Source organism: Cynocephalus volans, chromosome 13, assembly GCF_027409185.1.
Source record: "Cynocephalus volans isolate mCynVol1 chromosome 13, mCynVol1.pri, whole genome shotgun sequence".
Classification (NCBI taxonomy): Eukaryota; Metazoa; Chordata; class Mammalia; order Dermoptera; family Cynocephalidae; genus Cynocephalus; species Cynocephalus volans.
Window position 1 is genome coordinate 7,540,747 of NC_084472.1, and position 21,807 is coordinate 7,562,553.

A 21,807-nucleotide genomic window follows, 5' to 3' on the forward strand; every position below is an offset into this window, starting at 1 on the left:
ATTTGGTTTGGCTGTATGAAGAGTAGCACTAATGACAGCTGTGCATCCCAAGGGTACCCACTGCAGCCTAATTGTGTAAGCCAGTGGTGAAGAGACATGTCATTAAACGCGCCGGTGACCTCTGCTCCACATTTTGTGCGGCTGCACCACCCACTGTGTTCGCACAATGCCAGTGTCCTGGTTGGCCGCCAGCGGGGCTTCCTCTCATGGCGCTGCTTCTTGCCTTCGGGGAGCTCCTCTGAGCCCCTGGGCTGCCTGTGTGTGGCCGCCAGCCAGCACTTGGAAACTGGGCAAGCACAGGAGGTGCCGTCTGCACGGTGTGTGCTGTCCAGCATGGCCTCCCTGCACACTGCTGCAGTCCCCGTCTCTCAGAAGTGCTCGTGTTTCAAAGCTCATCGATGACTAAAAACTTTTTTTTTTGTGACCGGTAAGGGGATCGGAACCCTTGGCTTGGTGTCGCCCCGCACCACGCTCAGCAAGTGAGCGCACTGGCCATCCCTATATAGGATCTGAACCTGCGGCCTCGGCGCTCCCAGCGCTGCACTCTCCTGAGTGAGCCACGGGTTCAGCTCTAAAAACTCTTGACTTTTAAGTCCAGTTGTTTTCAACCCTGGGAATTTTCCTTTTTATTGGGACTGGGTTTCTATAGGAGGGAATAGTGTCCTTTTCAGCAGCACAAGCTTCAGGTGCCACACAGGCTTGCCTCCAGGTCCTGATTCTGCCACCTCCTATGGCTGCAACTCAAGGCAGTTAGTTGACCTCTCTGAACCTCAGTCCTCATGATTAAAATGGGGTGAAGATGATGGTGATCGTGAGGATGAAACAAAGTTACCTGTAGAAAGCACCCAGCACAGTACCTGGTACACAGTACCCGAAAGTAAGAACCATTGCTACAGGAGAAACTTGGGTCTTTGCATGGGATCAATCAAGTTGCGACCCATCATTAAAGTTAGGATGCATTTCTGGAGAAAATAGTTATTAAAACAACCACCACGAGTCTTTCTCTGCTTTCTCTGCCCTCCCCTTTCTTATGCCTATTATGCCTTTCTGGAATGTCTTCAACTCACAAATTAAAAACCAACCAAACAGTGACTATACCAGATAGATGTAAAGGGTTAGATGGAGGCCAGATTTTCATTTGTAGCTTTTCCTCAAATTCCACCATGCACAATTTCAGACAAAGTAGACAGAAGAAATACAGTGGGCCCCTGTAAAGCATTGTGCAGAGCCAGCACTGCCAACTCCTGGCCAGTCCTGCTTGATCCAGACCCCACTACCTCCCACTACCCCCAGCAACACCCTGGTGCAGATCCCAGACATCACCTCACTTTCTAGCCAGTGTTTCAGTATGTGTCTCTAAGATATACAGACTGTTCTTTAAAAATCATAAGCACAATACCAGTATTACTCCCCACCAAAAATTAATCACCCTGGTAATCATTAAATACGCTGTCCATGTTCACATTTCCAGTTGTCTCGTTTTGTGGAAAACGTCTGTGTTGTAGGATACAGAGCTCCCGGGTCAGTCTTTGTTGCTAGGCCCTGTCAGTGGACAGATCTAGGAGGTAAGTTGTTTTAAGTATAAAGTATCATGAGTTTATGCTGATGTTTTTGATTCAAATTCATGACTACAGCTTCTCTGCTTTTTTGGGGGTGGGGGGAGCTGGCTGGTGAGGGGAACCAAGCCCTTGACCTTGGTGTTAGCACCGCACTCTCCCAAGTAAGCCAGCTGGCCAGGGCCAGCTTAGCTTCTCTGCTTGGCCCTGCAGTGTCTCCTTTCCCCTGCTGAAAACCCTGGCTCTCCATGAAGTTAGTAGGGATACATGGTTACTCGGTTAGTCGCATGGTGTAATCCCACAGTGCGCAGACGTCAGGTTTCAGAATAACAACACTAGCAATCAGCAACAAATCAACAGGTTAGCAGTGTCAGCAAATCAGCAAATGAACAGATGGTTACTGAGACAGTTGGGTTGGTTTACTTTGTTTTGTTTCGTGTTTTTGTCCTTAGTGTATCTCCCAGTGGGATGTGTTGAAGTCAGCCCTGGAAGTTCCCTTTAGTTATGCCACCAAATGATGATAATCACTTAGATACATTTGTTTCACTTTATTTTTAATTAAGAGAGGTTCCTTTTTTAAAATTTGATTTTATTGGCTATTTATTTTAAAAAGTACAGTATTCCAAAGTCAAATCTGTCAGACAAAGTCTATTCAAAGAAGCTCAGCTTCTGTCCTCCTGCTCTTTACCCTTTTCTCTCCCTCCCCCTATAGATAATCATTTTTTTAAATTTAGTCGTTCATTGTTTATTTTATGTGTGTTTTTAAAATAAGTAGCTACTCTGCTTTTATTCTTTGTTTTGGTATAATTTTTGGCACTTAGAAAGTTATATTTTTGTTTTAATAATTCCCTTTATATTAAAATTCTTATATGCCTAGTCTCCTCCTCTTTGGGTCAAGGTTGTATGTGACCTCTTCTTCCCCCTCATCTTATACTTGAGTACATGTTTTAAAATGGTATCCTTTTGTTCAAGTAACCGAGAGGTGATTGGCAGGCTCATTCCACTGTTCACGTCTTCTCCCCGTTGTATTTCCACTTTTGGGTGGCTGTGCTGTGTGCCTGCTGGCAGAGCACCAGCCATGGCATGCCACACTCTCACCCCGAAGTCCTCATTTAGCCTCGGTTCCACAGGTAAGCATAAATTTAATACCCACCACCCATACTTCATGTAGATGTTTCTCCAGTCATTGTGGTTGTGTGAAGTGCATTCTCTAGTACAGCATTTCTTGCACTATTTGATCTTGGGACTAACCCATTCATACTCCTGGAAAAATTATTGAAGACCCCCCGAAGAGCTGTATCTGTTGATATTTATGTATTAGAAATTTAAACTAAAATCTTTAAAATATTAATTTTTTTTAATGAAAATCTAATTATATTTTAACATGAATAATATATTTTTATGGAAAATAACCATATTTTCCAAAAGAAAAAAATTTTAGTCAGGAGAGTGGCATTGGCATTGTTTTAGATTTTCTCCAAGTTTCTTTGGTTAAAGACAACTGGATCCTCGTATCTGCTTCTGTATTCAATCTGATTGTTTTGATATGTGAAGAAAATGTGGCTTCACACAGATATGTGGTTGGAAAAGGAAGGAGTGTTTGAATTGTCTTTTCAGGTAATTGAGGATATTCTTTAATGCTAACCCAAAACTCAAAAAGTAGAGGTTTCCTTTTTTGTCTCTTTTGGGGGCTGGCCAGTAAGGGGCTCCAGACCCTTCACCTTGGTGTTATAACACTGCACTCTCAACAACTGAGCTAACCAGCCAGCCCCGCAAGTAGGCGTTTCTTAAAGGTGAGTCGCGATGTGGAATCTAATGACATAGAATGAATTTTTTGGTACTCAGTTGCCTTGGAATACATCAGGCTGTCTTGTACTTTGGATGGATCTTTTGGCTGTGGATGATTCTGTGACATCATGCATTGGTCATTTGAAAAACAGGTTCACTGAGATGTTCAGCTCTTCCAAGTGTTGACACACTCGATTATGCAATACTAAGTCATATTCATTAACATCACCACTCTTCTCGGGAGAAGTCATTAAGTGTCAGAAAGGTGTCAAGCTCTTAGTGGTAGATACACATTTTCCCAAATTCTCATTTTCCCTCGAAAGCTTGAATTAATTTTGTCATTGGCAACCTTGGCAATTAAAGTGATGGGCTCACTTCTTTCTTTTTCAAGAAAATGTCTTGCAAGTACCCAAGTCTGAATAACTGTAGTTTCTATCTAAATTCTCTTTGTGTACTTCCCATCTTATCACAGAGAATATTCAAAAGGTGTCTACTAAGGGTTTAAGATTTAATGCAATTAATAATTTCTACAGCCTCTTCATTCTTAAGTACATCTAACATTTCTCCGCCCTGGGTGTGTAGCAGCACCTACTGCGAGGATGCGGCCACCCTGCTTTGGTGAAGGCATCTGTGGTCACCGCCTTGCTGCTGTGTTGTCAGTGCAAACGTTACACAGTGAAGAAGCAACTTATGCTCAGTATTATTATGGAAACTGCTTTAACTCCACGGACTCCTGAAGGAGTCTCAGTGACCACACTTTGAGAGTTTCTGCTCTGGTTGGCTTCTCAGGAAGGGCTCCTGAGAACATATTCCCTGAGTTCTTACATGTTCATTACAGTTTACTGGTGGCCTTTATACTTGAAAGTCCACTTTCTTGGTAAGGAAGCCGTGGCTCACATTTTCTTGTCTTTTGATCTCCATTGTGTGATGCCATAAGCATGTTCTTGAAAAGTCTGAAGACAATTTGATTTTCTTTCCCTTGTAAGGGACTTTAATTTTTTGCCTGGATGCCCAAAGCAGTAATTTTATGGCAGTAGATGTCAGTTTTGTTTCTTCTGAGGCAGTTTTCGTAGGTACATGTTGTGCCCTTTCAATATGTAATTTCAAGCTGTTTTTTTTAATTTCAGAGGTTTTCTTGAATTATACTTTCTTCATTTCCAAATTATAGTTTTCTTCGCTTCTAAATTCTGTTGCTTTGTTTTCTGTCTTCTGGGGCTCATATGTGTGCGGGGCCGTCTCTGCTCACCTACACTGTCTGCCCCGCCCCCTTCTCTTGGATCCTTTTTACCTTTTCCATCAATTTTTTTACTGTAAAATTTTTTCTCCTTTTCATCCTCAATTTCTTGTAAAGCATAATCTTGTGTTCCTTTTACTTTGTCTTTTCTGAAATATTTTCTTTTCTAATTTTTTCCAAACCTCTGTGATGTCTGATTTTGAAGTATGCTGTTCTTTCATATATCTCTATTTCTTTTACATAAAGCTACCTCTGTTTTGTGGGCAAATCTTTCTGTCATCTTTTATTGACTGTGGTGATGTTATTCTGCTCCTTGTTCTCTTTTCTTTCCTTAGGATGATTCTTTTTAGTTACTTATTTTCCTTGAAATCCGTATTTCTGAATTTTGGGGGCTGCCAGGGAGGGTGGGTTGGTTCAAGATAGTTTTTCAGTTTCATGGCTCTAAAGCTCCCTCTTCTGTTGTTTTTGTGAAGTATTCAAAAACATTGGCCTTGTCTAGATTTTTTTTGGTTCCTCTCCTTCACTGTCATTGGGACTTTCTCTGTCCTTTGCCCTGTTATTCCTGTCTAGTGACTGCACTTCACTCCTGTAAGCTTCCTCTCAGTGTGGATGTCCTGCCTGGAAGGACAGGCCCAGAGAAGTCGGTTACAAGAGATCATAGGAAGGTGCTCGATTCAGAACAGTCTTTTCACAAATTTAAAAACGATGGAAAGAAATGCTTTTTTCACAAAATACCAGACAAGCCTGAGCTTAAGTCTGGGTTCCACCAGTCAAGAGCTCCAGTGCCTCAATCAGGCCATTTTGCTTCATCTGTAAAACAAGAGCCGGGACGTGCCCATGAGGCACAGGCGCAGGCCTGTCTGGGAGAGGGAGCCCTGGTCAGTGTGGGTAGCTGCTGCCGCCTCTGCACACCTGGTTTCCCTCTGCGAAATGGCCCTGGGGTGCTGAGTTTGAGGATCTGTGCTCTTCCTGCGTCACAGCACATGTGGGAGCTCTGCCTGTCTACGCTGGCACGTTGGGGACTTTCCTGCACTCCCCTGCAGTCAGGTGAGGAGACACGGCGAGGCCCTGGCCTTGGAGGCTACACCTCATGGGCCCGATTGAGAGCGGGTGCTTACCTCCCTGTGGAAGTTGTCTGCTTCCCAGTTTCTGGGGGAAATCTTCAGTGTCTTCCTCAATATATTCTCAGGGCATCAAGACACTGGAGCCAGGAAATGCCCTATATATGTAAGGATATCATTCTCTTGATCTTACCTCTCAGAGAAAATCACTCTTAAAATGTGTAACCTGGTGTAAGGGATGCCTGTTAGGGACTTGAAAATAGTGCAGGATCATACCCTAATGGGGTTGGGGGTGGAGGTGTAAAATCTACAGCTTCTCTGGAGGGCAGTTTGGAAAATTATATCAAAATCTAAAGTATGCACACTTTTTGATTCAGAGATCCCACTTCTGTTAATCTGTCTTGAAAAAATACCAACATGACTGCACAAATAGAAAAATCTATTTGTTATAGCATTGCTTATAAGAAGAATTGAACATGCTCTTCTGTAAGGGATGGTTAAATACACTGCCACCGTTGCTCAGAGTGGAGCAGAGTGCAGACATGTAGAGCAAGGCACTGGCGGGAAAAGCTGTATACGGGACATTGTTACATCGAAAGAGCAAGTAGCTGAATAACCTATAAAACTTTTAAAAAAATACTGTGTTTGGGTGCATGTGTGGGTGTCTGTAAGATTTGAAGGTAGATAAGTAAATTACAAATAGGGTAGGATTAGGCAAGATGTTCCTGTTCCTCAACTTCCTTTTTCCTCCAGGGCCTCTTTTGGGACAATTCATATTTCTTCCTGGCTCAAATAACATGCAAGCCATTCAGTGTCTTTCTTGCTCCCTCCCTCTCTTCCCTCCTTCCCTTTTTTTTTTTTTTTTTTTTAACATAGGCTTTGTTTTTTGAGCAATTTTAGGTTCACATCAACATTGAGCTGAAGGTACAGACAGACTTCCCGCATGCCCCCCACCCCCATGCACAGCCCGCACTGCCAGCACCCCACCAGCATGGTGCATTTGCTACAAATTGAACCTACACGGACACATCAATATCCCCCAGAGGGCACAGCTAGCTTTGTGATTCACCATCAGCGTTGTACATTCTGTGGGCTTTGGCAAATGTATGACGACACGTGTCCACCACTGTAGTATCATGCAGAAGAGTTTCCCTGCCCTAAAAATCCCCTGTGCTCCTCTTGCTCATCCCTCCCCACCAGCCTGACAACCACTGATCTTTTTACTGTCTCTATAGCTTTGCCTTTTCCAGAATGTCATAGAGTTGGAATCATACAGTGTATGGCCTTTTCAGACTGTCTTCCTTCACTTAGTGATGTGCATTAAGGTTCCTCTGTGTCTTTTCATGACTTGACAGCTCGTTTCTTTTTAGTGCTGAACAATATTCCCTTGTCTGGATGCACCACAGTTTCGTGTATCCACTCACCTGCTGAAGGACGCCTTGGTTGCTTCCAAGTTTTGGCAGTTATGGATAAAGCTTCTATAAACATCTGTGTGTAGGTTTTTGCATGGGCATAAATTTTCATCTCTTTTGGGTAAATACCAAGGAGTGTGATTTACTGGACGGTACAGTGAGAATGTGCGTAGTTTTTTGAGAAACTTTCACACTGTCTTCTGAAGTGGCTGTGCCATTTTTCATCCCCACCAGTAACGAATGAGAGAGTCCCCGTTGCTTCACAGCCCGACCAGCGTTGGGTGTTGTCAGTGTTCTGGATTTTGTCTGTTCTGAGAGGTGTGTAGTGGTATCTTGGTGTGGTTACGTTTCAGTTCCCTGATGGCATATGCTGTGGAGCATCTTTTCATATGCTGTTTGCCTCTGTCTCTCTTCTTTGGTGAGTTCAATTTCTATTTTTAATTTTAACTTAACAGGCACTCCCTAAATTACAGTATATTATCTTTCAAAAGAGCATTTTTAACTAAAATATTTATAATTCAGAATTAATTTCCCCAAAAAGCAGTGCTGTGTGTAGTATTAGATTCTTAGACAACAAAATTCTACTTAACTTGAAAATTCCTCCCATAGTAACCAATCTGCACTGTTGATGGGACTGTAAATTAGTGCAGCCATTATGGAAAACAGTATGAAGGTTCCTCGAACAACTACAGATAGAACTGCATATGATCCAGCAATCCCACTGCTGGGTACATACCCAGAGGAATGGAAATCATCATGTCGAAGGGACACCTGCACTCCCATGTTTATCACAGCTCTGTTTACAATAGCCAGGCTATGGAACCAACTTAAATGTCCATTGATGGATGACTGGATAAGGAAAATGTGGTATGTATACACAATAGAATATTACTTAGCCACTAAAAAAAAAAGAATGAAATTCTGCCACTTGCAGCAACATGGACGAGCCTGAAGAAAATTAAGTTAAACAATCCAGGTGCAGAAAGAGAAATACCACATGTCCTCACACATAAATGTGAGCTGCCTTAATAAACAAACAATAGAGAGAGAGAAAGAAATAACAATCACAATAATACGTTGAACTTTTAGGAGAGAACAGAATGGTGGTTACTGGAAGTAGGGAGAGGGAGGGGAAGGGGGGGGTTCATGAGATATTGGTAAATGGACAGTGATCACACATTGTAATGGTGAATAAGCTGACTATCTTGGTTTGACCATCACACATTGTACACAACTATTGATAGTCAACTTTTGTACACCACAAATATGTATAATCAATGATACTTCAATTAAAACAAAAAAATTCCTCCCATAAATTTAATGTACTCATAATTTAACAAAGCAACCTAGACATAAAGATTCTAATCAGTGTTTTTTAAATGCTGGTGTTTAAAGGGAAGTGTTCACTTATTCAGTAACTGCTTACTGAGTGCCTATTTTGCCTGGCCTTCCTGATGTCTTTTTCTCCTCCTCCTTGGAAAAACACCACCTCGGTTTGTAGCCAAGCCAGGGCGGGGTTGGAGAGTGAACAACAGAGAACTGCAGTGGACCCTGCCCGCAAGGGCCCCAGCAGGCCTCACTCTGCCGCGTGGGTGGTGCAGCTGCCAGGGCCTGGGGCAGTGTCTGTAGCGACACTTGGGAGGTGCAGGTCAGCCCAGCCTTAGTGACGGGTGTGTCGAGCAGTGACTAATTCAGACCTCCCCGAGGCACTGCTTTGGTGTGCTGGCAGATTTTCAGAAGGTGTTTAAAGTCCAAAATGAAGCTCCAGTGTAAGAAAGGGGACAGGTGTGTATGGAGTCTGTCTGAGAGATTTCCTAGGTGAGGGGATTGTTTCTCAGGCCAATACAGAATCGGGTCACTGAGTGAAGCAGCACAGGAGGCGTTTGTCCCTGCACGGGTGGCGGCTTTGTTGAGGTTTCCAGGCACACCTGCCATGGTTGCCTCGTGCCTGCACAGGAGGCCTGACGGGACATGACATAGGTTGGGCTGTGTTTGGATGTGTGGCAAAGTTAGGACAAACCACTTCTGATCCCCAGCAGTGAGTCAGGACAGGGATGGAGTTCCAGGCACGTCCCCAATGCCCATGAGCCAGGCCGGCCAGCTGCCACTGTGCCCACGCCAGCCGCCCCTGTGCCCAAGGGGGCTGCTCCAAAAGCTTCCCTTTGCAAAGACGTTGTTATTTAACACTTGCTTTCTCCACAGGCATGCCATTTCCATCTTTGTCATCATAGCAGTTAGGGAAATGTTTTTACTAAAACCTTTTGGAAAGATTTATTTGCTGAGGCATTTCCCCCCCCAAACATTGTTGTTCTCAGTTTGGAGTCGTTTTGTTTTTATTTGTGATTGAATGACGGTGATTTTCATAAGCCACCAAATTCTTCCAAGGCCTTTGTGCTACCTGCATGAGACAAAGTATCCCTGAGAAGACAGAACTGGACAGCAGGCTCCCTTGGAAATCGGAACAGAAGGCAGCTTGAAAGGCATGGTGTGGAATGGAGGTGCAGCGTTATTTGTGTATTGCTTTCAGCCAAGACTTGATTTTTCTGACAGTGGGCTGTTCTTTCTATTGCAGATCTCTCAAAAGCCTTGGTTCTAACAGAAATTGGCCCCAGACGTGACCCTGCCACCCTGAAACTGTTCCTGAGCAACATGGAGCGGCTGCTCCACGCCAAGGCTCATGGGTAGGGTCTTCAGTTCTGGGACATGTGGCCAGAGGGAGAACCGCACACAGTCCTGTAGGAACTGCCCAGGGAGTTGCAGGGGAGCCCTGCACGGTGGGAGCCGGCGGGGCACGTGCCTCCACGAGGGGCCATGACTCCAGGCTAGGCCGGCACCAGGAGATGGGCAGGACCATTGTCCCTTCTGACCAGCATTTTAAGAATCCAAGTTGATTCTCAGGCCATTCAACCAGCAGATCCCACGTGTAGCTAGAGTCCTTCTTGGACCTTGGCTTCAGACAGACTGTTACTCTAATTTATTCTTCCTAAATGTCTGTTAAAGCCCAAGTGAATTCTCTTTGTCACTTGCCCTCCCTCTAGTCTGTGCTGTAACTACCAGCCACATGAGGTGACTTAAATGTAAAGTTCAGTAGAATTAGGAATCCATTTGTCTCGTTGCAGCATGTGTTTTGAATGCTCAGTAGCCCTGCGTGGCTGGTGCTAGGCAGTGCAAGGCATCTGCGTCGTTGCAGAGAGGGCTATTGGTTGGTACGACCCTGACCCTGGACTTTACACCAGAACTTGTTGGCAGAAGCCAGTGGCTCGACTCTGAGGGTGACAGTGTGACATCAGCATGCACACAGCATAGAGCGCTCTGGTGCCAAGTGCAATCTGCTCTTGCCCACATCCATTCTCTTGTCCCTTTCCCCAGGGTCCGTGTGATTGGAAGCTCCACCTTGGCGCTCTGCCACCTGGCCTCAGGGGCAGCAGACGCTTACTACCAGTTTGGCCTGCACTGCTGGGACCTGGCAGCTGCCACAGTCATTATCAGAGAGGCAGGCGGCATTGTGATGGACACTTCAGGTGAGCTCTCCTGCCTGAGTCCCCCCTCCTGTCCCCGGCACTTCTTTAGGTCCCACGATGTTAAGTTTCCCCACATCCCCGAGCTCTGCTGAGACCAGGTGAGGACGCTGTGCTAGCAGTGATCCTACCCCATACAGGTTCCCTTCCTGCCTTCCTTCAGATCACAGGCTCATGGTAACAGCAGTGCTGCGTGTTTACACCCTCACGAGTATTTGCATACCCCATGAGAGGCCATCAGGATGGAGCAGGTGGCATCTTTCCTAGTTTTGAGGTTAGGTGCTTCCCCAAGGCCCCGTGGCTTGGAGCTGGAGCAGCACCAGTGTGCAGCCTGAGTGGCCTGCTGGGCCGTAGAGTACAGACCAGCCTTACATCAAGGCTGTGCGAGTCTTGGTGACTGCCCTTCTGGGAGCCTCTGCGCTCCCTGCCACCTCCACTTAGCACAGGCAGATCATTCATCCAGCAGTCAATAAGAACAGCTACAGCCCAGGCCAGCCCCTGCTGGATCCCATTCTCACCTAGCTTTGAACCGCGAGCTTATTAGCAGAAGCCTGTGGCTCACTTTTAACTCTTGGGTATGCACAGTGTATCTTTTGTGATTTGACCTCTACTTTTTTCCTATTTCTTCTTTGAAAGGCCTTAATTGAGCTACCAGGAAGATATAAAAATGAAGAGGTATCAGCCTTAGGCAGCAAGACTAGGCAGGCCAGTTTCACATTAAAAAGCGTCAGACACTCTGGATTTTACCACGTGAGCACCTCGGGGCTCGGGTATGTGCAAGTAGGCCTCCAGCCACGCAGTCAGTCCTGTGTCATATACCCACAGAAAGACGCAGGGCTTCATCATGTACCCCCAGCTGCTCAGAGTGTGGTCCCCAGAGCAGCGGTGGCACCGGGAGCCAATAGGGAAGGCAGATTCTCACCCCCCAGTCCTGTTGACATTTGGGGAAGACTGCTCCCCCATTCTGGTCTAACCCACCCTGAGTTTCAGTCTTGGATGCTGGACTTCATGTTCTCCCAGCACAGTCTCTAGGACAGTGGCATCTCCAGGGACGGGTTGGTTCAGGACAGCCCAGGACTGCATTCAAACTGGGTGAGGGGCTCCATCCCTCTTCTCTTGGCCAGATTCCCTTCTAGACCCCCCTGTTTAATGTAGGCCTTAGGACTTGGGCATGGGCCCATGTACTGCTGTCCTTGTGTGCACAAGATAAATTGTTCTATAAGATTGCTCAGCGCTATCCGTGACCTGCGCGTCCGCTCTCTCCCTCTGTCCAGGTGGACCCCTTGACCTCATGTCTTGCAGAGTGGTTGCTGCTGGCACCCGCGAGATGGCGATGCTCATAGCTCAGGCCTTACAAACTATTAACTATGGGCGGGACGACGAGAAGTGAGAGGGAGCAGATGCAGAGCAACGCGGCTGAAGACCATGCTGGCTTTCCTGGTTGCTGTAGGTGGCGGCGCTCCCTGGAGAGGGAGCTGCCCCGTGGTCTGCATGCTGAGCCACAGCCAGGTGTCTCATGCTCCTTTCTGCCTGCCCCAGAGGAGTTGTTATGCCCAAATGGGTGGCTAGCCTTTTAATCTGCGCCTCTTTCACTGGGATTTGGTGTCTAGCTGGTTTCTCTCTTTAATCTCACGTAGGCTTTTTCAGGTTAGTACACGTCCTTCTGTCAGGGCCAAAACCCAGCTTTCGTATGAGGTATATATTGATAATCCAGTCTTGATTTTTTTTTTTTTTTTTCAAAATGCAAATCTCAGGTAATAAGGCTTTAGATCTGCTGATAAAGCAGGCTCATTCTCAGGCCCGCCCTGTGGTACTTCAGAATGTAATAAATGAAGATAACGGTACTCTGCTGGTCTGGTCCCTCCATAAGTGTGTCTCCTGCCTCCCAAACAACCCTCAAAACCCCGGGCTGCAGATCGAGGCTGCGCGGAAGCAGGTTAAACCCAAAGTGGATGGGCGCAGCTTGTCCGCTCCTGTGACAAGCACTCTGCAAACTCCCTCAGCAATTGTCATGTTAGCATTCAAAATCCAAGATGTGGACAGACTGAAGGACGACTAATAGTTCAAAAGTGGTCTCTGAAATGCTGCTGTTTTTGTGACCAGTTTAAAGAGAAATTGTAATATTGAGGTGGAATTATATGTAAGAATAATTCTAATGAGGGTATTAACTGACCAGCCAGGTATCTTTTCTGAAGTTTAAAAACTGAGAAAGTCAGTCGTAAGACAGAAAATTCCAGCTGCGCTTAACTTTTTCTCTCATCTTCCTAATTTGCCGTCAGCAAACAGAGTATTTGGGAGCCCCCTGGTGTCTGCTGTCTCTGGCTCCCCAGCACTGATTGCGAGGCAGTGTCACTTGCGCCCAGTGGACCTCAGAGTGCTCCACAAGTCCCCAGCTGGCCCACGGCCTCTGCCCTGGCCACTCAGAACCCCCGCAGGCAGCTCTCCCAGGCTGAGCCGCTGAGAACAGGAGACTTGAGAGAGCATTTCCACACAGGATTGTTCTCGGGAATAAATACCCAAGTGCCTTATTCCACCTCCCCCAGGTAGCTTTTGATAAGTTTGCTGTCTAAAAGAGGGAACTGCCTTTTCTGCTGTGAGCCCCCAACGGACACACAGCTCAAGGGCCTGGACGTGTGATGACTTGGGTCTCATATAGGACTAATCAGCCCGAGGCCCAGTGATCATGTGGGCCTCCTGCTATTGGTCACTACAGGGACATGTCAGACTGCACACAGGACCACAGAGGTTCAGGGCCTTGTGCCTTCTGAGCCCCCAGCCCCTCTACACCCTTCTGACTAGCATCCAGCCTCCCTTTGAACCCCCAGTTGAGGCAAGTCAGTCCTCCAGAGACTGCTATCCCACACTAGCATCTTTCATACCATGAGAATGTCTCACCTGTGTGGAACCTGGAGTGTCCCTAACAACTTACAGCTCCATTCCGATTTTAACCGTGAGGTCCATAAATGATGGTGGTGTTGGAGATTGATACATGGGTCTTCCTCTGCTGTTCTCCAGGTGTGGCAGCTCTGCTCCCCTCCCTGACCTCAGGCTTGATCTCATGGCCCCTGTGGAGGGTAAGACAGCCCTGCACTCCTCCCAAAAGCCAGTCCAGGTTCCCATTTGCTTTTTGGTCATGCATGTCACCCTGTGTTTATACCCGGAGCTAACCAGAGCCCCTAGTATGCATGGCTGTGAGGACACACTCTATTGTGTGGCCTTGAGTGGCTGGACTCTAAAGCCACATGCAGGACGTGTTTGGTCCACACTGCCCATCCCCTGTGCCCATAGCTGCAGCCTGTCAGGATCTTTTGGCATCCCAGTGCTCTTCTACAGGCTGGTGGCAGTCTCTGGGGCTTTTATCTACACGTTTGCTTGGCCTGCCGGCAAGAGCTCTTATTCAAATTGGGAAAAATACTGACAGGCATCCAGAGAGTCACTGAACCCTTCCGCACTCGCTCAAGACCTCTCAGTGCTTGGGGATCTGCTACCCGCTCAGAGTGGCCTTTTAGCCCGGTGTGGAGCACCCCAGCTTACTGCCAGTCGCCCACGTTTCTCTGTGTCACGCACAGGAGATGATGTGATCTTTACAGAAGTCCCACTGAAACTGAGGGCCGTGCCATCTATACAGCATCTGCTAGCCACATGTGTCTACTTAAGTGAATTAAAATTAGATTAAATTAATCTTAAAACCCCCTACCTCAATGGCACTGGCCATATTTCAGGTAGTCAGTACCCCTGAGGATGGTGGCTGTTGGGCTGGGCATCGCAGAAGAAGTGCAGATATCTCCATCGTCTCCAGAGTTCTGTTGGACGGCACAGCATAGAGTGGAGCTCTTCAATAATCTGCTCTAAAATCTGGATTTGTACATGACAGTCCAACCTCTCTTTAATGGAATCTGCGTTCTTCCTGGTTTTTGTCAATCTGCAGTCTTCAAAGATGCCCTGTAGCAGCCTTGCCCGCAAGGTCCCCCAGTGTCCACCACTGTGCTATCACATTAGGTCGCAAAGAGCAAGATCGAAAGGACCTTAGGCCGGGTTGGGGCCAGAGCAAGTGATGAGCCACGTTATCACACAGAGCAGATGAGAACCGTGGCATTGCAGATAATCCATGATTCCGTAAGGACAGTCTGAAAGGGAGACCTCACGAGGACGGACGGAAGCAGAGGGGCATCAAGCCCAGGCTGTGGTGGGGGCGGGGACGGGCGAGGAGCTGGGGGCGGGTGGTTGTGGGTTAGCCTGCACCCCGGGGTGGAACTGGCAGGGGAGAGCAGCCTCTTCTCCCGTGGGCAGCTGCTCTGGGCTGCTGCCCTCGCCCCTCCTGGAGGCCAGGCCGACCGCTGCGGTAGAAAGAACGCTGGCTTGGGAGTCAGCGAACACAGTCCCACCCCGAGCTTCTTGCTGTCTGACCTCCTTCATGGGCTGGGGCAAAAGAGGGGCACGTGGATGCCCGGCACTCAGCGTGCCCTCTTCACCAGCATGCAGAGCCTTGGTTTTGTAGCTCCCGGGCGACTTTGAGAACCAGGATCGCTGAGTGCCCAGCTGCGCATCCTGACTCAGTGCAGCATACATTCAGGACACTTGGACAGGTGCTCAACAGACGCTTCAGGAATACAGCCAACTTGATCAGCCAGAGAGTGGCAGAGGATTTTTTCCCTGAGTTCTGTTTATGCTAAAACAGCTTTAGAACAACATCAAAAGAATTTTTTGTTTTCGCATAATGCCAATGGACTAGCACCTATGCCTTCCCAGGCCTTCATCCTGCTTATCTGTCATGTAGAAAAGGGCACTTGCTAAGACGCTGTCCTACATCTGAGACAGCTTTGAATGGGCCGGATCCCACCTGATGAGGAATGACTTCCGGGGGGGGGAGGCGCCTCTAGTGCCAGAGTCGTTCCAAGGAGGCAGAGGAGATTCTTCTTGGGCTCCTGCCTTTTGCTATGGGAGCATGTGCTACTACTTCAGGAGCTTCTGAAGTCACAGAGAAGACATAACCTGAGCACTTGGGAGTTTGGGACTTTTCTTCAAGAGTGTGAAAATCACCTGGACTGATATCTTATTCATCCTTCCAACAAATGGCATGTGTAACACACATATGTTATGTATTACAAGCAGTGTTCCAAATTAATCTGGGGCAACCAAAATATGTAAGCAGTTAGCTAAGATTTTCTGAATGAGGTTCTAACAAATTTTGAAGATTAGTGATATAAATGAAAAAGGTTATTCCAGGTGAGGGAACGGAGCTGTGTAGCTTCCTAGAGGGACAGCGAGCAGGACAGGGCTGGGACGACAGACTGATGGAGCAAGGGGATGGTCACCTGCATTCCAGAGGCAGTCATGTGAGCGAGTAAGGCACTTTGTAGATGTGATTCTCTTAAGCTGTGCAGTTTCATCACTTAATTTGCTCAGTTTTTCATAGGAAAGATTATGCTTACTTTTAAAAATTGTTTTTTGAGCCCTTGAAAGTTACCTCTCCCTGTTGAGTCTCCCTGCCATCTTCACAGTGACACGCTGTTCCCCTCAGGTGCTGGACACAGTTAGGCTGATGCTTAGGAACTTGGACGTGAAACTCCAAATGTGTACAAGAGGGGGTCTTTCTCGGCTCAATAAGGAACCTAGAGAAAGCCTTGTAGCTCAGTAGGCTTTAATTATGTGAGGAGCTCCATGCTTTATAAAATGCCAGGGGCAAAAATAAATGTTAATAACATGTGGCGGGTTGTACTTAAAGTACAGCCGTTCTGCTGTCCCTGCAGCGATGGTGGCCATTCTAAGTCTGTGTTATGTGAAGGCGATGGTTAATAAAAGCAAGCAAAACCCACCTGCCCCCTCAGTTTTCTGTGCACTCTGAAACACTGCTGAGAAGGCCAGGACAGACACTGATGTTCACACTGGCGGTTTATCATCCGTGCTCGGTCTAGATGTTCTGGAAAATGTTGTCTGGAACTCTGACAGTGATAACAATTTAAAAATATTTTTTTCCTAAACATCAGTCTCATGATTATGAAATCTGTAGGCTTTATTTGCATGTACACATGGATAATCATTAGCCATTTTATATACTGCCTTTAGTGAACCTATTAAGATAGTGAAGATACCACTGAAATGAAGTTATAAGGGAGCCTTCTTTGAAATCTCCATGTATTGGAAGGAAAAAAATTTAGAAGCAACACCAAAATATGATAAAATTTGTATGACTTTGACCAAAATTAATATCTTTTAGGCATGCACTTGCAGCTTTGAAAACATTGATGTGGATTATTGAGCATAAACTTTTAATGCCTAAAAATTTGGAGGAAAATGTACAGAAGTGTGGGTAGCGCACTGCACAAGGAGCAGCATTCTGGTTCTGAGCTGAGGTGGTGGCTCTGCAGTAATCAGTCATGTGACCGAAGCCCCAGATGGTACCTGTAACATTTGTGTATTGAAGATCTCCCGAGCTCTTTCCAGATTCTTTCCCCTTAGCCTGTGAACCTGGTAAATGCTATTCATTGCCAAAGTCACTGTCAGGAAGAGAGAGTTGTGCATTTTCCTGCTGTGATAGTGAATAAATTTTGTTTTTAATTAACTGAAGTTGTTGTGTAGTTCCATGGGTTTGCTTTGGAGGGAGCACTGTGTCTTCCCACGTTCTGTCAGTTTTGTCTTTGAAGAAATAGAAACCAGAACCGCTCTGAGCCCTCTGTCCCATGGGGCCGAGCTACTGAACAGTTCCAGAAGCACGGCCTCGGCCAGCTTTGAGGAGACTGGCTTTTCTTTCATCTTGGGATACAGATTGGTCTGTCACTTTACTGCTTTGCACGAGTTTTGTTTAATAGGACTCTAAAATAAATAGTGTGGACTTTTTAAATGAGAGTTTAAAATGCATGCTCAAGTTTCACCAAGTTGCTGATTATCCCTTTAGGCTTAGATTTGTACGTTTTTATTTTCTCAGAATATACTCAAAACAGCTCTTCTGCCTATCTGTGCAGGTGCTCAAGAAATTTCTTAACTTCTTCAACATGCGTTTGGAGGAGTACTGCTCATTAGTCATGCAGAGGCTTTTAGTTCTTCAGTGTTTTTTGGAGGTTTTCTTTAAAGAAACAGCTCCCCACAGGAAAGCCTATCAGAGGACCCTAAGGACAGCAGCAGTCCCTGGAGACAGCTCCTTAAATGTATGACCCACGCACCTTGTCTCTGTTGGGTCTCTTAGAGGCCGCTGTGGCAAGCTTGTGGTGTGAGCGTGACCACTGTGGCTTCAGGAGAAGCAGAGAATCTTGGAGAACATGGAGGTGCCTGCAGCCAGGGAAGGGCTGTGGACTTCCGGCAGCCTGGGGCAAGCCTTCTGGAAGGCTTGCTGCCGCTGGCTGTTGTCAGAGTCAGCAGAGCCACTCAACAAATCACTTGGACTTCTTGCAAATGATGCTCACCTGAGCCTCAGTGATCGCCTTCATTCAGAATTCCTCTCAGAGGCTTCCAAATACCCTACCCTCCCCTAATTCTTTCCACGGTTTTACTTGACGTGTCTTGTGGACAGAAGCTGTCAAATGTTTTGGTGCCTTTATCATCCAACCCTGAATAAAAGCTAATAAAGGTGTCCTAGTGACTAATTCACTTCTTAAACAGACCAGGAGTCAGGAACCATGGGTTCACGTTCGAGTGGCTTGTGGACTGCAGAGTCACTGCCCTTCTGTGGGTCTTGTGTGGCATGTGTTACCTGGGCTCTGGCTGGCCTACCGCACAGGGCTATCGGGAGGGTGTCACAGACAGTGGATGTGGAAGTGCCAACAGCCGCGAATGTCGGGTGGGGTGTTTTCTACCACTGAATATTCAAGAGTGAAAAGATCGTGGTATTTTTCACAGCCCAATGCTATTGGAGAAAACTAAACATATTTAGATTACACCGCAGCTCAGACAGGATTTGCCTGATTTATTAAACCACTTACAATCAGTTCTACACTCTGCACCCAAGACTTCAGGCAGTCTTAGAAAATACCTCCCTTTACTTTTGTCAGTAGTGACCACATTAAAGCAAGCTACACACTAATCTTGTGCTTTTTTCCATGGAGGAGAGAGATAAACTACACATTTTTGCAAGTATGAGCAAAGGACCAAATCAACAGCCTAAAAGTTTGGGTGGTTTTCAGAAGCACGAGGCCACTTGAGCCAATGCTTTGGGTCCCCAGTGGATGGTGGGACATGCAGGGGCTGTGCATGTGGGTGCCACACAGTAGCTGGGGGAACTCGAGCCATCTGCAGAGCCTCCCTGGGCCTCTCTGTAAAATGGATTAGACCGCACCCTCCCAGGGCCACGCAGAGCGGGTGCAGTAACGTGCACGCACAAGGTGGAATGAAATGACTCACAAGGAGGGCAGAAAGACTGCAGAGCCAGAGCAGGGCCCAAGGCCCAGGGCTTCTCATTCGGGCTGCCTCAGGCCTCTCTCTCTGCCCCACAAGTGGCTTCTGCTTCCTACTAGTGAAGGTTTCAGGAGGGAGTGAAACAAAATCACTTGCAAAGGCCCCAGTAGAGGGCACGAGAAGACAAAATCCTAGATGTCCTTATGGTTGTGCACAGCACCAGTGACACCCCTCAGCACCCCTCAGTCACCACATGCAGCAGCAGCAGCCCCACAACATACCTAAAGCAAAAGTAGCGTGAGGGATGGGTGACTGAAGACAGAGGAGGGGACCTGTGTGTGAAAGGAGGAGGTACATTGCAAGGGATCCAAGTGGCAGCTCCAAGGCCAGCAGTGCAGGTTTTGGACATCGCAGAGCCCCTGGGGCTTGGGCAGGATCGCCGTGACTAAGCGTGGCTGGAGAGGGAGGCCAAGAGAACCTGAACCTGAAGTCCGAGGAGGAGGGAATCGAGGGTGGGTGAGTGGAGTGGAGCTGGCCTCGGAATGGAAGAGTTTTAGGTGTGAGTCACACACGCGAGGAGGACCCACGTATGGCCCCCCCTTCAGATGCGTAGTTTATTGACAGCTCCTCCGAGATCAGATTCGCCTACCAGCCAGGAGTCACTTTCAGGGTAAACACTGTTGCCTAGGGACACGTTGAGGTACCATTGGTATCTGCCCAGGGAAACAGGCGGGACGTTAACTTGAGTTCCAATCATGTAAAAAGGGAAACATTGTTAAACCTCGGCCAGTGAATGTTGATTGTATTAAAATCTGGAGAATGCCAAACAAACATATCTATATTGCCTTCTTTTATAAGGTGATAAAAATCCTAACTCTACAGGGACGTAATGGAGACATAATAGAATAAGGTTTAAGGGCCTTTACTCAATTCTTGTTAAAAAATGAAAAAAATCAAAGCCTCCATACCTGCTGTGTGTGTGTGAGACTTTCAGTTACTGATATCTCAGTGACGCTTCCTCTGCACCAAGCCAAGGGGCCAGCAGACTTGTCCCTCTGTGCCCATCGGGGCCCACGGAATGGGGAGGTCAGGGTTCTGACTCTCTCTTCCTTTTATTCTTAAATCGTAACATCACTAAGGAACCCAGATGGGAGAAGCAGGTGAGTTTCCCCGAGCCCCTCATGTCACATCCCTAAGCCAAAGGCCCCCAAGCTGTCCCTGAATGATTCCAGTGACTCCCTAGAGTAGGAAGGTCCATTTACCTGGACAGGGTGCAGCTGATCTTAGTGCTGCAGTTAGCGCTGTGATGCTCCGAGGAATGTTGCGAGCAGCTTCCAGCACCCAAAGGGCGTCCCCACGTTGTGGTCGCACTGAAATCCCAGCTGACCAAAGCTTTCCGACCCGTGTAAGCTGACAGCTTATTCTACTAGTTCCCAGAACCAAGCTGACCCCGCCGCCCACCTGCACTCCAGGGCCTCTAGTAGCGGGAGTTGGCAGCTTATCCTCACTATTCATGGAACCCTAGGCTGCGAGGCGACAGGACAGTGCAACATTGCTGGATCCTGGCAGGAGCGGCCTCGTCTGCGCCAAGCCACCGCTCGGGGATTATCCTCTGCACCCCAAGGCTCTGCATCGCCCCGTCTTGGGCGCCAGCGCCACGCAGCGCGAGGTGGGCGCGGAGACAAAGCGCGTCTTTGCCAAGGGTAGCGCGACCCCTATTGTCCACGCTGGCGAACTGCGTGGCGCAGGAGGTTGGTTCCCCTCCCAAAACATTTAGGCTCAGAGTTTGTCCTGAGCCAGCCGGGTGGGAAATGAGGCTCCTTGTCTCTGGAGGGCAGGGAGAATTTAGCTGCAGTGCTTCTCTGTACCATGATTACTTGGGCACAGGATTACAGGAATTATGACAGAGTAGGTGCCGTTATTCTATGACATTGTGTATAACCAAAAAATGTCAACATAGCCATGGCTAAACTAAAGATACAAAGTAAAAATTTAAGTCAAAATAAATGAAAAAAGTAAGAAAACTAGTTCATTCAGAGTTTAATCAATTTTTGGACAAAGGGTGGTTTTTGGTTTTTGTTTTGTTGTGTTTTTTCATGGCTACAATAATGACCTTGGAAAACCATTTCATCAGTTTTGGTGAAATTTAAGATGGAATTAAAGTTATACTTCTGGACATTGACATGTGCAATTTTGTGATGATAAAGACTGTTGCCAATTTAATAAGTATTTCAAGGACAAGGACCATGGCTTCTATTTTTGCAAAATCTTTCCAGAATACTAGGAAAAATCTTAATTCAACTCAACTCAACATACTAATAATCATGTATTTAGCATATCACAACAACACCATTTATTAGCTGTGTGGGACCTTGGATAAATTCTTACACTATCTGTGCCTCAGTTTCATCACCAGTACAGATAATAATAGTACCTATTCATAGGGTAAGGATTAAATGAGATATATATTGTCGGAGAAGAAAAATATTTCCTCTACCCTCTTAAATTTACTTCATGGGGGGCTGCAAATTAAACTTAAAAAAAGATTAATAGGAGAAAAGGCAAACAATTTTTATTAATATTACATACACAGAAGTTCACAGAAAAGAAAAACTCAAAGCAGCAGTCAGGCTCAAGGTTGTATACCACACAAAAGAGAGGGGGGTTGTGCCTTCGGCATGATAAATCATGGGGGAGAGGCTAGGAAATATATGGGGAGAAGCTAACGGAAAATAGAAGTGATTTTAGTAAGGTTTGATTTTGCAGACTGTAGTGGATTGAATTATGACCCCCCCAAAACTCCCTGAAGCTTGAATTGTGTCCCCCAAATTTTGTGTATTAGAAACTTAGCCCCCACTGTGACTGCTAAGAGGGTGGGAAATCCTATTACAGTAATTGAAAGGTGGAGCC

General features: G+C 46.8%; 1 protein-coding gene across 2 annotated transcripts in view; it reads left to right on the forward strand.

The window, feature by feature from the left end:
* IMPA2 (inositol monophosphatase 2) overlaps nucleotides 1-17,131 on the forward strand; it is a 41,088-nt gene extending 23,957 nt beyond the window's left edge. The window contains exons 6-9 of one of the 2 annotated variants that reach the window (XR_010021504.1): nucleotides 9,624-9,732; nucleotides 10,421-10,572; nucleotides 11,206-11,339; nucleotides 11,844-11,921. Coding sequence is in view for 1 of the 2 variants with exons in the window: in XM_063077117.1 (XP_062933187.1) it covers nucleotides 9,624-9,732; nucleotides 10,421-10,572; nucleotides 11,844-11,959 (377 nt within the window). In the remaining variant the exon portion in view is untranslated. Of the gene's footprint in view, nucleotides 1-9,623; nucleotides 9,733-10,420; nucleotides 10,573-11,205; nucleotides 11,340-11,843 lie in introns of both variants that reach the window. The other variant, XM_063077117.1, reaches the window with a different exon arrangement.
* The last annotated feature ends 4,676 nt before the right edge of the window (nucleotides 17,132-21,807 follow it).